The sequence below is a fragment of the Manis pentadactyla genome, chromosome 1 (genome assembly GCF_030020395.1).
Source record: "Manis pentadactyla isolate mManPen7 chromosome 1, mManPen7.hap1, whole genome shotgun sequence".
Classification (NCBI taxonomy): Eukaryota; Metazoa; Chordata; class Mammalia; order Pholidota; family Manidae; genus Manis; species Manis pentadactyla.
In genome coordinates this window covers 4,885,546-4,899,713 of record NC_080019.1, presented here as the reverse complement: position 1 = coordinate 4,899,713, position 14,168 = coordinate 4,885,546, and the positions used below count along the sequence as shown (strand labels likewise).

General features: G+C 37.8%; 1 protein-coding gene across 2 annotated transcripts in view; it reads left to right on the top strand.

Moving 5' to 3' along the window:
• GLRA3 (glycine receptor alpha 3) overlaps positions 1–14,168 on the top strand; it is a 135,359-nt gene that overhangs the window by 41,884 nt on the left and 79,307 nt on the right. For both annotated transcript variants that reach the window (XM_036889135.2, XM_036889134.2), the window contains exon 3: positions 788–855. In XM_036889135.2, the coding sequence (XP_036745030.1) occupies positions 788–855 (68 nt within the window). The remainder of the gene's footprint in view (positions 1–787; positions 856–14,168) is intronic.

The following is a 14,168-nucleotide window of genomic DNA, read 5'->3' as shown; positions in this document are numbered from 1 at the left end:
TGGGGAATAAGATGCCTATAGGCAGCTTTGAGAAGTGCTGATATACTCTTGTATGTCTAGAGCGACACACACATGTAGGGTTGTGTGCATGCCCAGGAAAGTTCTGTGGGGGATCCTAACCTCTCACCTCTGGCTGGCCTCAAACCCTGTGCAGGCTGAAGCGAAGGCTGAGACAGAAGCGTTGAGCCATGCCCTCCCCACATGGAAGACTTCTTGGCTCAAGGCATTAAGGAAATCTCTGACCTATGTTAGCCGATCATTCAACTCATTGAGCAGACATTTCAGTGCTTGCAAACTCTATGGAAATACGGACCTTACAGTATTAGGCTAGTTAAGTCACTAAACAGCAAACAGTAAGACACACCAGAAACTGTGGGTTGGAAATGGGAGGCCCAGTTTCCAGAGTTGCCACATTATAGTATCAAAAAATAACAACAAATATGTGACATGCAAAGACAGAAAATATGGCCCATACATGGAAGAAAAAAATCAACAGAAACTCCCTGAAAGGGCTCGGATGTCAAACCTTCTAAAACAGCATTTACAGAGATACAGAGATACAGAGATCAAGGAAACTGGGAGCAGAATGTGTTAATGACTTATCATGACTGTGTGATTTGCAATCCAGATTATTTTCATGGACAGGTTACTTTCAATTTTAAGCATGTGTGTATATGGAAATGTAGAAAAATTCTTTTTTTTACTTAATAATGAGAAGACTTGAATTATTGGAAAATATTTTAGATGATGTATCTAACTGGCTCTTATGTTTTAATCTCTTTTCCAGGCCCTCCTGTTAATGTCACATGCAACATATTCATAAACAGCTTTGGTTCCATTGCTGAGACAACTATGGTAGGCATGTTTACTCTCTAACAGCCTCATACTAGAGTAATTTATAATTACATTATGGCAAATTATCTGCTCATGTTATGTAATTTAAAGTTAAAATTAATATAATGAGATTTAAAAATATTAAATTAATAGCGTAATTAAATTGCAATCAACTCTAGGTAATAATGTTTCATTTGGAAGTGGTATGTTAGAGAATAAGTGTTAAGTAAACATGAAATGGAGTTTCCCCATTCAGTAGTTAAATTTTAAACCTCAAATTCAAACTAAAATTTTACCATATAAATCATCTTTCCAATGCTCTTTCATAATCAGACAAAAGCATAGGAGTAAATAATTTCCTGCTTAATTATTCTGTGTATTTACAAATGTGTAAGTGTAAAATGCAGAGGTAGACATATGAATACTGGATATCTAAAATTTTATAGTATGCAAGTTTTTAAAAAATTGAAGCTCTGCATGGTGGTTCTTAAATTGCCTGGAATTATACTCGATTCCTAAATTTGGCAAGTATAATTTGCATTAATTTCTGAGGTTGATTTTAGCTAAAATGGGATATGAAATACTTAAAGATTTATTAGTTTTCTAAACCATTACTAAGTAGAGAATTATGCTCATTTGACATATCTTAGAATGACTTGCTATCAAATTTTCTAAGAAAAAATAATCTAATACACAAATTGTTCTGTTGTGGTGTGTATAGAGGTTGTGTGTATGTGTGTGTGTGTGTGTGTGTGTGTGGAGAGAATCTATCTCAGCAGGAAGAGACTTTATTAAAGCATCATTTCTAAAGAATTCTGTTTTCCTCATGTATGTAAAGTTTAGTCACTTAGTGGCATCTTTGTTTTATTCAAACTCAATATAATATTATGATAAAAGCATCAAAAGAGAACTGAACTTACATATTTGGGCATTATATAGAATTACCTTAACTACAGAGTATAAGTTAATATGAGTGTGTGTGTTTGTGCAAACACCGAGAAAATGCATGTAATTTGCTTGCATAAGTACAGTGTGGTTCTGGTACAATTCCAACCCCCAAAATGACTATAATCCTGTTTCAGACTTTGGCATATTCTGGATTCGGGTTGAGTTTCTGGTCCTAATTTATATCCTGTGTTTGTACTGGTGTGAAGGAAAAATTTTCCTCTGCCCTCTGAGGTTCTTCTGGTCGCTCTAAGAATTGGATTGGCATGAGACAGATTAACAAGAGAGAATCAGACTTCATAGTGTATGTATGGGGAATTCACCTAAACACAGGAGATTCCAAAGACAATCAGGCAAGAAGTGTTTATGTCACCTTGACCTGGGGTGCAAAGAGCAGGGGTCTGGGGCTTCCAAGGGAAGGAAAGCAATTCGCAGGAAGACAAAAAAGAGTAAATGTTTGGGAAACAAATGTTTGCTGGGCCATCTAGAAGCAATGGGGCATGAAGAGGGTTTGGATCACGAGGCCCTGTCAGGCTCCTCCCTGTTCACCGCACCCAGTGCATATTGTACTGGATTCTCCACAATGGAAGCTCTCGTCCTGGAAGAGGCCCTCTAGCTATGTTCTTTTACGTGTTGGTGGGAGGGTGGGTGAAGAAAAGCGTACTGAGTTTTCTGTTTCTTAAAATAATCCCCATGCCAAAGAGACACATTTGTCCACACCCAGTCCAGACCATACCCAAAGATGAAGGACTTTCTGGCGTCATTTTTAACTTAGACTTTCCAAATTGAATTTCTACCCCATGCAACTCTCTCATTTTGATTGTTACTATACATGCTGCAGAAGCTTGAAACCTGGAAATATGTTTATACTTCCTCTTATGCAAGATCACTTCTGTGAAATACTTTGAACAGCAATAGTTGGAGAGAGAGTGAAAACCTTACTTGTCTTTATGGGTTGGAGGGAGGGACTTGGGGTAAAAAAATTGACCAGATTTCCTTTTTGTTAAATCTGAAAGGTTGTCAGATTTCTGAAGGTCTCTGCTTTTCATAACTCAATTTGTCAGTCTATCACTAAACGCTTAAAACACACAATCTATAGGATGACTACCCCAGCCAAATTCCTTACCTTTAATAATTGTAGGCAGATTTCCTTTGAAGAGTAATGTTATGTAAAAAGCTTGCAGAATATTGTGAGCACTCTCTCTCTTCTGTACAGATGTACAGAAACATCTATAATTTCTATTCAGAGTGACCCCCACTCAACTCCATTTCCCTTCTCCAGCATAGAAACCCTTTCTACTCCTACATAATCCATCACAGTTATTCCCTTTGAAATCATTTTTAGAGTCTATGACTTTCCTCTTCACAGTCATAACCAGCATCAGTGAACTTAAACCAAGCACCCCAGAGATTATTATGAAATTAATTATATCTACCTGAGTATCATTCTTTTTAGTTTTTTAAGAAAACTCCTCAACATGTAACATCTGTAATTTCTATTCACATAATCAGATTCAGTATTTGTAAAACATTCTAATGGTATCTGATAGGAGAGTTGCAATAGAGAAATGGTGTCTACACAGCAATAGAGAAAATAAGAACTTATTACATTTCTCTCCTAAGAATCAAAATATTTTGCTCCCACTTGATTAAGTTGATGCATTTTATTTAGATTTTCCACCACCCCAGCTCTGCAACTAAATTTTATTTCCTTGTTTTAGTTGCCATAATGTTGTTTAACTTAATTTATTTTTATAAGAGAGTCAATATATATTTTAAACATTCATGTTTGTTATACCATCATATTTTACTTTTGTTTTTACAATGCAAATACTCTAAGTCAACTAAAGCCAATGTATTCAAATTGAGAGGACTGAAATTTCAAACTGCCTGTCATCATTAATGAGTATCTTTATGTCTGAGAATTCTTACCTAAAGCAAAACTAAATAATTCTCCTAATCTATGTATCTCTGCTTAACAAAGATCTTAACCATCTTCAGTGTCTTTACTGAACAAATATATTGAGCCCCCTGTGCTGATCATGTCTCAATTGTATCTCTCTCCATTTCAAAATACATCTTTAGTACCATTTGAGATAATTATTGTTATTAATTTTTGGTATCATTAATACACACTTACATGAGCAACATTGTGGTTACTAGACTCCCCCCATTAACAAGTTCCCACCACATACCCCATTACAGTCACTGCCCATCAGTGTAGTAAGATGCTATAGAGTCATTAGTTGTCTTCTCTGTGTATATTGCATTCCCCATTCCACCCCCACCCCTGCTACGTTATATCTGCTAATCGTAATGCCCCTATTCCCCCTTGTCCCTCCCTTCTCACCCCTCCTCCCCAGTCCCTTTCCCTTTGGTAACTGTTAGTCCATTCTTGGGTTCTGTGAGTCTGCTGCTGTTTTGTTCCTTCAGTTTTTGCTTTCACTCATCTGTGGAGTATAAGAACAAAGCAAAACCTGAGATAATTATTTGATTCTTGAGAAATCTCTTTCATAGATATTCTACTTGTGTAGCCTTTTTTTTTTTTGAAAATTAGTTCAAATTCTTAACATATTTTGCATCTTCTTCTTGCACCAAATTTGTTTTTTTAATACCGATGTCCTTTTTCCCAAGAGTATGAACTCAAACTTCTTTTTTAACTGTTAAACTCATTCTTTTCTAGTGATTATTTGTCTAATCAACTTAATGTACTGCTAGCCATTCTCACTAAAACACAATTTTATTATGCTTTGACATTAATCATCAAATTTTTTTTCCCTAGATATGATGGCAATTCTCAACTTCCCTATTCCATAGGACTCACATTTGGGTCATGTGTCATTACACAGCGAGATTCTCGGAGGACTTTTTCAGCCTCCAGTATTCCAAGTTCACATTCCTAAGCAGGCAATGATTTATCAACTATTGGACACCGCATTTAAGTCTTAAAACATTAAATTAAAAATAAAACTGACTTACCCTCATTACAGTCATTCTCTCTCCCCTTGTGCGATGTGGGCTTGGTGAGACATGCATATCTGTCCTGCCGTCTAAATCTTCGGGGACAAAAGTAGTTCACGATTGTTTTTATTGCTTCGTTAGGGAAACTTAACAGCTCCACATTCAGGGACTCTTTTTTTTTTTTTTTTTATTGAAGGGTAGTTGACACACAGTATTACATTACATTAGCTTCAGGTGTACAACACAGTGATTCAACATTTATATACATGATAATTCTAGGTACCAGCTATCACCATACCAAGTTGTTACAATATTTTGACTATATTCCTTATGCTATACATTACATCCCGGTTACTTATTTATTTTACAATTGGAAGTCTGTTTATATATATATATATATATATATATATATATATATTTTTTTTTGTGAGGGCAGCTCTCATATTTATTGATCAAATAGTTGTTAACAACAATAAATTTCTGTATAGGGGGGTCAATACTCAGTGCACAATCATTAATCCACCCCAAGCCTAATTTTCGTCAGTCTCCAATCTTCTGATGCATAACGAACAAATTCTTACATGGAGTACAAATTCTTACATAGTGAATAAGTTACATGGTGAACAGTGCAAGGGCAGTCATCACAGAAGCTTTCGGTTTTGTTCATGCATTATGAACTATAAACAGTTCAAATATGAATATTCATTTGATTTTTAAACTTGATTTATATGTGGATACCACATTTCTCTATTATTATTATTTTTAATAAAATGCTGAAGTGGTAGGTAGATACGAGATAAAGGTAGAAAACATAGTTTAGTGTTGTAAGAGAGCAAATGTAGATGATCAGGTGTGTGCCTGTAGACTATGTGTTAATCCGAGCTAGACGAGGGCAATAAACATCCATGTATGCAGAAGATTTCTCTCAGAACATGAGGGGGGAGGTTCTAAGCCTCGCCTCTGCTGCTCCCCATTTTCTCACCAGATGGCCCCCTGCGACTGTGCCTGTCTTACGTTGTTCCTCTCAGGGACTCTTAAGTGAAACACGTTCTTGCAAACCTGGGATGAGACATTAATAGGGCTCTTAGGCCACGATGAATGCATTTGTGAGTTGCATAGCTTGGGTGTGTATATAACAGTGTTTAAAAATGGATGTATATTCACTGTCTCCTAATACAAATATATATATGTACATTCTCCTATCTTCAGAGAACAGATGGCTCTGCATCTTGTTACATGTAAGGCAGAGAGTTAGGGAATTGCTCTACTTTGTGCCTTAAGTCAATATTTACTCACTGAACCGTTGCTTTTCACCAGTGTCCAGGGAATAAATTATTTTTACAAAATAAAAACAACAAAAAAATGTTTTGGTTTGCTAGTGTTTCAGGTGCCTGTATTTGGAGATGTATGGTGCGGTTGGTTAAGAGTATCTGGGGGTCTGTTGTGATCTCGCAGGACTGTCAAACTGTAGTTTTTCAATTTACCACTCAAATGACAGGTTCACGTTTCAGTTGCAACAATAATCAGGCACATGTAGATGTAACTCCGAATCACTGGATCATTAGAATCTCCAGAGAACTGTAAGCCAATACAGCATAAAAAATTAATAGTGTTCATTTGCATATTATGAGAGAAATCTTTAAACCTCTGCCTATTCTTTTTTCTAAGTATATTTTTATCCAGTAAAGTTTTTCTAATCAAATAATGCTATCACCCATGCAAAACATGCACTTTTACATAGGTAATAATATTAGGTACATTCTTACATCTATTACCATCTTAAGACATTAAACATTACAAATAAATTGAAGCTGACCATGTATCCTTGCCCAAAGCACAGCTTCCCAACATTCCCAAGGGAAACTTTGCTCCTGAATTTGACATTAAGACAAAATTTCATTCTACAGGTAGGAAAATATGAACACAATGGCCATATTGTAAGGCCATATACAATTTGATGTTTTGGTTCACATTTATTATTTTTAAGATAAGCTGCATTTATATATTAGACTATTTTATTCATTTTCATTTCAGTAGGTATTCCATATTATAGTCATCCATTCTACATTTGCTGGACATCTTGATTGTTTCTGGTGTTCTTAATATTACAGAAAACTCTGAATCGAAAGCTGTTGCGCATAACCTTGTAATGTACTTATGCAAGATATTCAATAGGGTATAAACCCAGGAATAGAATTATTTGGTACTCAAGAGTGAAATGGTGTGCTTCAGATGGTACTAAATTGTTCTCCAAAGTGGCCACTTTGTCTTAAAAACACCTACTAGCAATTATATAGGATTTCCTATTGTTTTACTTTCTGAATTTATGATTAATGTTAGTCTTCTCAGAATAATGATACTCAATTTTTGTCTCTCCACTTGTCCTTTCTGTGTGTTTTTGCATCTGCTATAGCGTGTCTGATGCATGCTGTTACCTCACTCTCTCTGCCAGAGTTTCTCTTTCTTTGTATTTCTGTGCTGTGTATCCCCTATCTTTAAGAAATGTCATTGTAAATTATCGCAAATTTATAAAAATCCCAAATAAGCTGCAATTTAGTGCCAGTCTGTTTTAGATTCCTTCACTGCTAATGACTCAATAACTAACAGACTATGATGATGGTCAGTTTTTCTTATGCTACTTTACTTGGCTCTGTTGAGTGGCATTTAACCCTTTGTGCAGATTTAACAGACTTTGTTGACATCCTATTATTTTCTCTAAATTACTTTTAAGTTCTACCTTTTCCTTTTTAATGTTTTGTTTAAATCTGTAAGCATTTATTTAAAATCTTTTGGTAGTAGGTTCTATAAGGCAGCAATCTACTCTGATGTGTTATTAGATCATTAACAGCTAGAATAATTCTTGGCACAAATAGCTCTTACACATTTATTGTTGAATATATATGTATATATTCTGGCTAACAAAGAGTGTTTTTTAAAAAAATCAGAACTCTGCTATTGTGTCCTTAACAAAAGTGTGTAAAGTTTTTGTTATTTTTTACTGCTTTTCAATATTGTCTCTCTTTTCTTTTGCAGTTCTGAGTGTTCATCACTGTCTTTAAATGGTGCTACAGTCTCTAAAATATGACCTGAGTACCTGATTGTACAATCAAGTTACTATTGGCTAATGCTGCCCAAATTAACTTGGTTTTTTTACTCAAATCCTCCACGCAATGTTAGAATCCTTCCTCAAGAAGCATTTACCTTTTTTCAATTGTATGGATAGATAAATTCATTAAGAATGCTAAAATTTTGTATGGCTACTTCTTTATGATAGAGCTCCTACTATATAGTGGTTATGGTGAATGAAGAATAAAAATCTAAACTATTAAGATGCAATTATTTCAGACATCATCTAGGTTTCAAAGTAATGGTTTTTCATGACAGTTGAAGGAAACGTGTGTAATCTGAAAGAAAGTCCATTTTTTTCTGTCCTTTTGTCGCATTTTCCCAAAAGGAGTTATCCGTCCTTTGTGTCTATTGCCAATGAATTAAGTGCCTTTAAAGGTATACTCGCTTTATGAGTGTCATAATAGTATCAGTGATTATACCTGTCTAATTCCTATTTCTAGATTTACTAATATTAATGTAGCATATGATTATTTCACTTCATTTTAGAACAGCCTGAAAGCATCTTGCTATGCTTTCAGCATTAATCTTACGTCTGTTAACATCTTATCCTCACTGACTTGTTTTTTTTTACTTTGAGGAATAGGTAAAGCCTAACCAAGTATAGCAAGGGCATTGGACCGAAAGATTTTTAATTTCAAGCATGAGTAACCAGTGACTGGCAGGATCAATGTGTTCTGAACTATCATTTATAAGCATGAATCAGAAACAGGGCATATTTATAGGAAAGGTTGCAGGAAGATAGGTATGCATGCAGTTCACATATCCTGGTGACCCCGTCAGAAAGATGAATAAATCTCTTCCTGATGTAGATGTCTAGAAGACCATCCTTCATGATCACTGTGTCTCCGAAACAGACTGTCTGCAGATCCTGTTCACACAGGTGAAGTTTCTTATAAAGGATATCACAAAGTATGCAATTGTTTAATTGCCCTGCAGTGGTGTTGAAACAAGCATGATGTTGAAAAGCATACTTTCTGTTCTAAAGAGAAACTGATGCTAAAAACAAGACAGAGAAAACCGTACAGTAGGAGTGAGTTGTCAGACATACACGTCTGCCATGTCTCTTCTTTATTGGGCCACATATCATTGTAGTGTTTCCTTTGTATGGAAATGACACAGAAGTGATCCGATTCTCATGGACCATTCACAGCAATGGTGTTGCTCCTCATGGTTGTTATCATCCTGCCCTTTTTCCTAAGAGAATTTGATATCCCAAAGAAGACGCTTCAAAATGTCATTTCAACCTCTAGCGATAAAACGGGCAGCAAGATGGGGAATTGTGTTCTCGGAGATGATTGGCACTAGTCATAATTTGTCACTTAGTCATGGATTTAGGGTGTCAATTAATGTTAGGTACTTGGCAATCCACTTAAATTGCAAAGAGCTCGTCAGCTGAATCTCTGACAGAGGAATGAGTTAAGTCACCACTGAAGCTCTAGACCAGGTAGGTGACACGTTCCTGTTGCTGTAACGGAACCAACAGCCTCTCTGCAAACAATAAGCCAACCACATGTCTGATGGGCTCCAAGAAGCCAGCCTGACAGGCCCCCGGGTGGCACTGCCCGTGCCCCGTCCTGCAGAACAGACGAGGGCAGAGGAGGCCAGCAGTCCACGTGCTCGGCAAGTTAATCAGAAAGTGAACACTTCCTTCTGGGCAATGACAGGTCTGAACATAAAATATGAGTTTAGTATGTCAGGATTGGTTTTAAAATTATAAAGAAAATCATGTTTCTCTCAGTCTCACCAAGGAGGCTTGATAACAAACTTTTCCTGTTCTACAAGGAGACATGACAAGTTCATTTGTGCACATGTATTACTACTGTCTGCCTCATCTTTTAAAAATCCTCCTTCATAGTTCTTGGAATACTGTCGACACTCCAGAGACTAGCTAAAGTGTTAGACAAATAATCCTGCCACAAGGTTGTATTAAGAGGTTTAATTAACAAAAATGAGCTGATAACATAGATCAATGTTAAGTAGATAAACTGCAAATATTCACAGTTAAGTCCTGGGCAACCGTCATCTGTGAAACCCATTCAATTTATCTATAGATGGTGAAGAAGCCTTATTTTTCCTCTTGTGGTGGAAGACATCTGGGAGCTGCCTGTTCCTCCAGGAAGTCTTCCAGCCCTGCAGGAGGTCTTCTTCCCACAGACTTGGAAACAGTGGAATTCCTCTCCATGTCTGTCTGTCTCCCTATCTCCCCTGGAGCTGGTTCTGTCCCCTTATGGCGTCAGGCAGTGATGTTTCACTCCCCAATCTCCAGGAAGCCCCTGGCCTGGCACATGACTTCCCCCCAGGTAATAAGGAAATGGCCAGAGCCTTCTCTGAGCTGATAAAAGGGAAGTTATCCCCTTTTTGTGGCATTTGCTTGATTTTTTTCCTTCACTGGTTTTCTTTTTTCTAGCATCATTTCTTATCCACATCAGGTCTTCCTGCAGTTTCTGTTCACTAAGTGTTTCGATGAGCACTTACCATTCTAATATTAGAATTATATTGTGATTCTGCACTGTGTGCTCGTTACATACACATCCCAAGAAGCAGCTACCAAAAAGGCTAAAAATTCTGATTCTAAATATATTTCACTCTTCATCATATCTTAATGTGCTGTAAAGATAATTGCTATTCCCCACCCTTGCGCTGTGAAGTTAAATATGATTAATCAAAATTTGACAGCAGACCTAAAAAGAAATGAGTATGTTCTTCATCGCTTTTTCTTTTCAGTTTCTCTGAGGCAGCGTTTCTCAACCAAATTTTTGTCATTATGCCTCCCTAAGGAGCCTTTTTTGACATCTTTTTTCCCTAATGCCCCTCCCCATGAAATTTTAATTTCTTCGGATATACTATAATTCTGTTTATGTACTCTATGTATATCTCTGAATTATACATAAGAAGAGTAAGAATTTTTTCATCCACCAAGAACCAATTTTTGCTCCTTTGGGAATAATATTGTCCTTGTTGAGAATGTGTTCTCCAAAGGACACACTTACAGGGATACTCATGGGGATACTTGCCCCAAGCTAAGATTTCTAACCTCACTGGCTTGGTAGCATGTGGAATAGCAGGGAGAAAATGGCACAGAAGCCCTGGGCACTCTGAGGGGGAAGGGATACACTTTTATGCCCCTAGCTATTTGCAAAACTATCAATACATATGTGCTGGAGGCCAAACTATATTCTCTCTCCTATTAAAATATGAATCTCTTTTTTTTCAGATATTACTTTTCAAGCTTTAGATGTGTGCCTGAACACACACACACACACACACACACACCTGTGCTGACTGTAAATACATTCAAGTTTGTTTCCAATTTATTTTCCATGTCTGACACAAGGGCCAGATTTATTTCCTGGTCTGCTTCTGTGAGGATGTTTATGTTTTGCTTTCACTCATAGAACCATTATTGCATCATATCTTTCACTATTTGAAAAAACTGTTCTCAAAATATTTCCCATAGAGTTCATTCCTCCAGCAGGCTCCAGTAATAACAAATCTTTATGAAATGCACATCATACCCTGGCTTAGCTGGGGGAAGGCTCTACTGAGGGGTGATTTACTCAGAAACAGGTAGATAGATACATAGATGATGATGACAGATAGATAGATGATACATAGATAGATAGATAGATAGATAGATAGATAGATAGATAGATAGATAAGCTTCTTCTTTTCCTTGTTAAGGTGTGTAAGGGTAATTTTTACTAAGAAGAAATATCCTTCCTTTTCCTTGCTAAGGTGTATAAGGGTAATTTTACTAAGAAGAAAAATTTTCCCCAAGGGGAAAGTTCTTCATGAGACACTTGTAAGAATTGCCCAAAAACTTCCCTAAAAACTTGGAGATCAACTTATTTATTAGTAAATAATAGAGGAGGAGAACATAGGGGGCAATGATGGCTGATAGAGAAGGAGAACATAGGCACACCTCTCCTCTCCCGGGGAGAAGGGGCTGCTCTGCAAACACAGGGGTGGAGGATGGTTCTGCTGCTCAGGATGTGGAGGTCGCCAAATCTTCCTAGTGTTTATCATCCTCATACTTGCAATCTCACTCTTTCCTAGCCAACCCTAACATTCATATATGCCACCCTGCAGAGAGTGACTATAATGTACTTTGTACGTTAGTAACTCACAGATTCATCCTTTGCATCTAGTTTTCAGCCATAAAATCCCCACCCATGAAGCGACAGATGTCAAGAAACTCTAGGGAAAATCGTGAATTATCCCTTGCTCTCCAGCCATGCACTAACCTAAGAACTTAAATTTCTGGACTGGATATGTTTTCTTGAACTCCCAGTGCTGTTAGAAGCAAGCCATCCACGTCTCTTCTTGAACCCTTCATGCCCGTGGTTCTGTATTGCACTCTGACCCTTCCCCCTTGGGCTGCAGTAGCATACACATCATTTTAGATGGTGGTGGGTAAAAACTCCTGTTACTTTTGCTGTAGGTTTCCAGGCACCCCTCATGTCCTCTCTTTTTATAAACTGAAATATGTGCAGCCTTCAAACACAAACAGGCCAGCTGAACAGTCTGTGGGGTCCCTTCCTGCAACTGACGTCTTGGGACAAAGACTGGTCCAACTGGTGTTCAGTGGTTCTAACAGCACCACTTCACAGAAAGGAATTAACTACCTGGGGCAAAATTCAAATGCCTTTGGTTTACTCTGGCCTGTATGCAATGTCTCACCAGAGGTTTCCAGACTCCGCTCTCTCCCGCCAACTCTAACCCACCCTGCACTCTAGACATACCCTGTGAACTTTCACCTTTTCAAGTCTGCCACACATTTCCTCGCCCACTGTTCCTTCCTCAGCCATTCTTCCTTCTGCCACCACCTCCACCTCCTCATTGTCTTGTTTTGTCACATTTCGCTCTTGGGTCACATGGCCACTCCTTAGGTCAGAAGGCAGGGATGTATGATTGCTCTTCAAAGAAAGAATCACACAGAGAAAAGCCAGAATGTTTGATGACTAAAAATAGAACATATCATAGCAAGATCCATAGCATGTGTAGTGTGGCTATAATTATGTAAAATGTAAATTCTGAGCATAACCCAGACAGACCTAAATTCTTCACCTTTAAGACTTCATTCTTCCTGTGAGTTCATAAGTCATCCTAAGGTGTTGTTCCTTTGAAGACACACCATTATTCTGGTAATGGTTTTGCAACTTAAAATTATAGAAACACTGGCTTAACTATAACTGTTTTATGTAGCATCCAAATCTCAGAAATAGCAAAATGTTTTCCAAGTGCCCCAGGCATCTATGAGAATAACTCTCACTTACAAAACAATGGTAATGTTTCACCTCACCAGAAACAAATAAAACAAATAAAAGGGATTAGGCGTTGGGGATCCAAAATGTAACACAAAGAGTAACAAATAAATTTCACCCTAGCTTCACCGTGAATAAACCTGACAGATGCCGTCTTAACCAAGTAATCAAGCTTAGTGTCACTGATGATGAGACATGCCAACGCCAGGTGACACTGATTTGGTGCAATGAGAAGGGAACAGTACCCTCTCTGTGATGTTCTTATTAAAAATAAATAATGCCAATCTAATTGCGAGAAAACATCAGATAAGACTAGACTGAGGGACATTTTATCAAGTAACTGGCTTCAAAAATGTCAAAGACATGAAAGACAAGAGCAGAGAGGAGCTGTCCCAGACCGGAGAGACTGAGCGGCAGCCCCACGCGGTGCGGGGTCTGGGCCTGCATCTCAGGCCAGAAAAAAGGCACGTCGGAGGGAAAACTTGTGAAATTCAAAATAGGTCTGTAGATAGAGTAATAGAAATCAGTGTTCCTTTAGTCATTTCAAGAACGATACTATTGTTACATGAAATGCTAACATTAGGGGAAGCTGGGTGAAGCAGACACTGTCCTGTTGGGGCAGCTTTTCTGCCAGTCCAGAGTTAGGATGGAGGAAATACATATTTCTGGATTTCCCAAAGAAACGCTTTTATTCCACAATATATACGGCATTTCACACGGTTATCTGGCCTTTCTCTCTTGCTTCTGTGTGAGAGTCTGGGTAGGGCGAGAGGGAGGAGCCGGCCGAGCGGGCCCTCATTGATCTGGCATCTCTTCTACAGCATCACCCCTCTCCACTGGCTCTGCCCCTTAGGACGTGTAAATGCAGACTGGGTTTCACAAGGACCAGAGAATCTTAAGAAAAGGAATGATGTATTCATAGAAATTGTCTTTTAGTAATTGCGTCCTTCTGGGAAAGGTGATGAAATGCCAGGAGACAGGCTATAAGAGCTGTCATTTGTCTGCTGTAATCAGGGAGACTTTACAGTTGCAGAT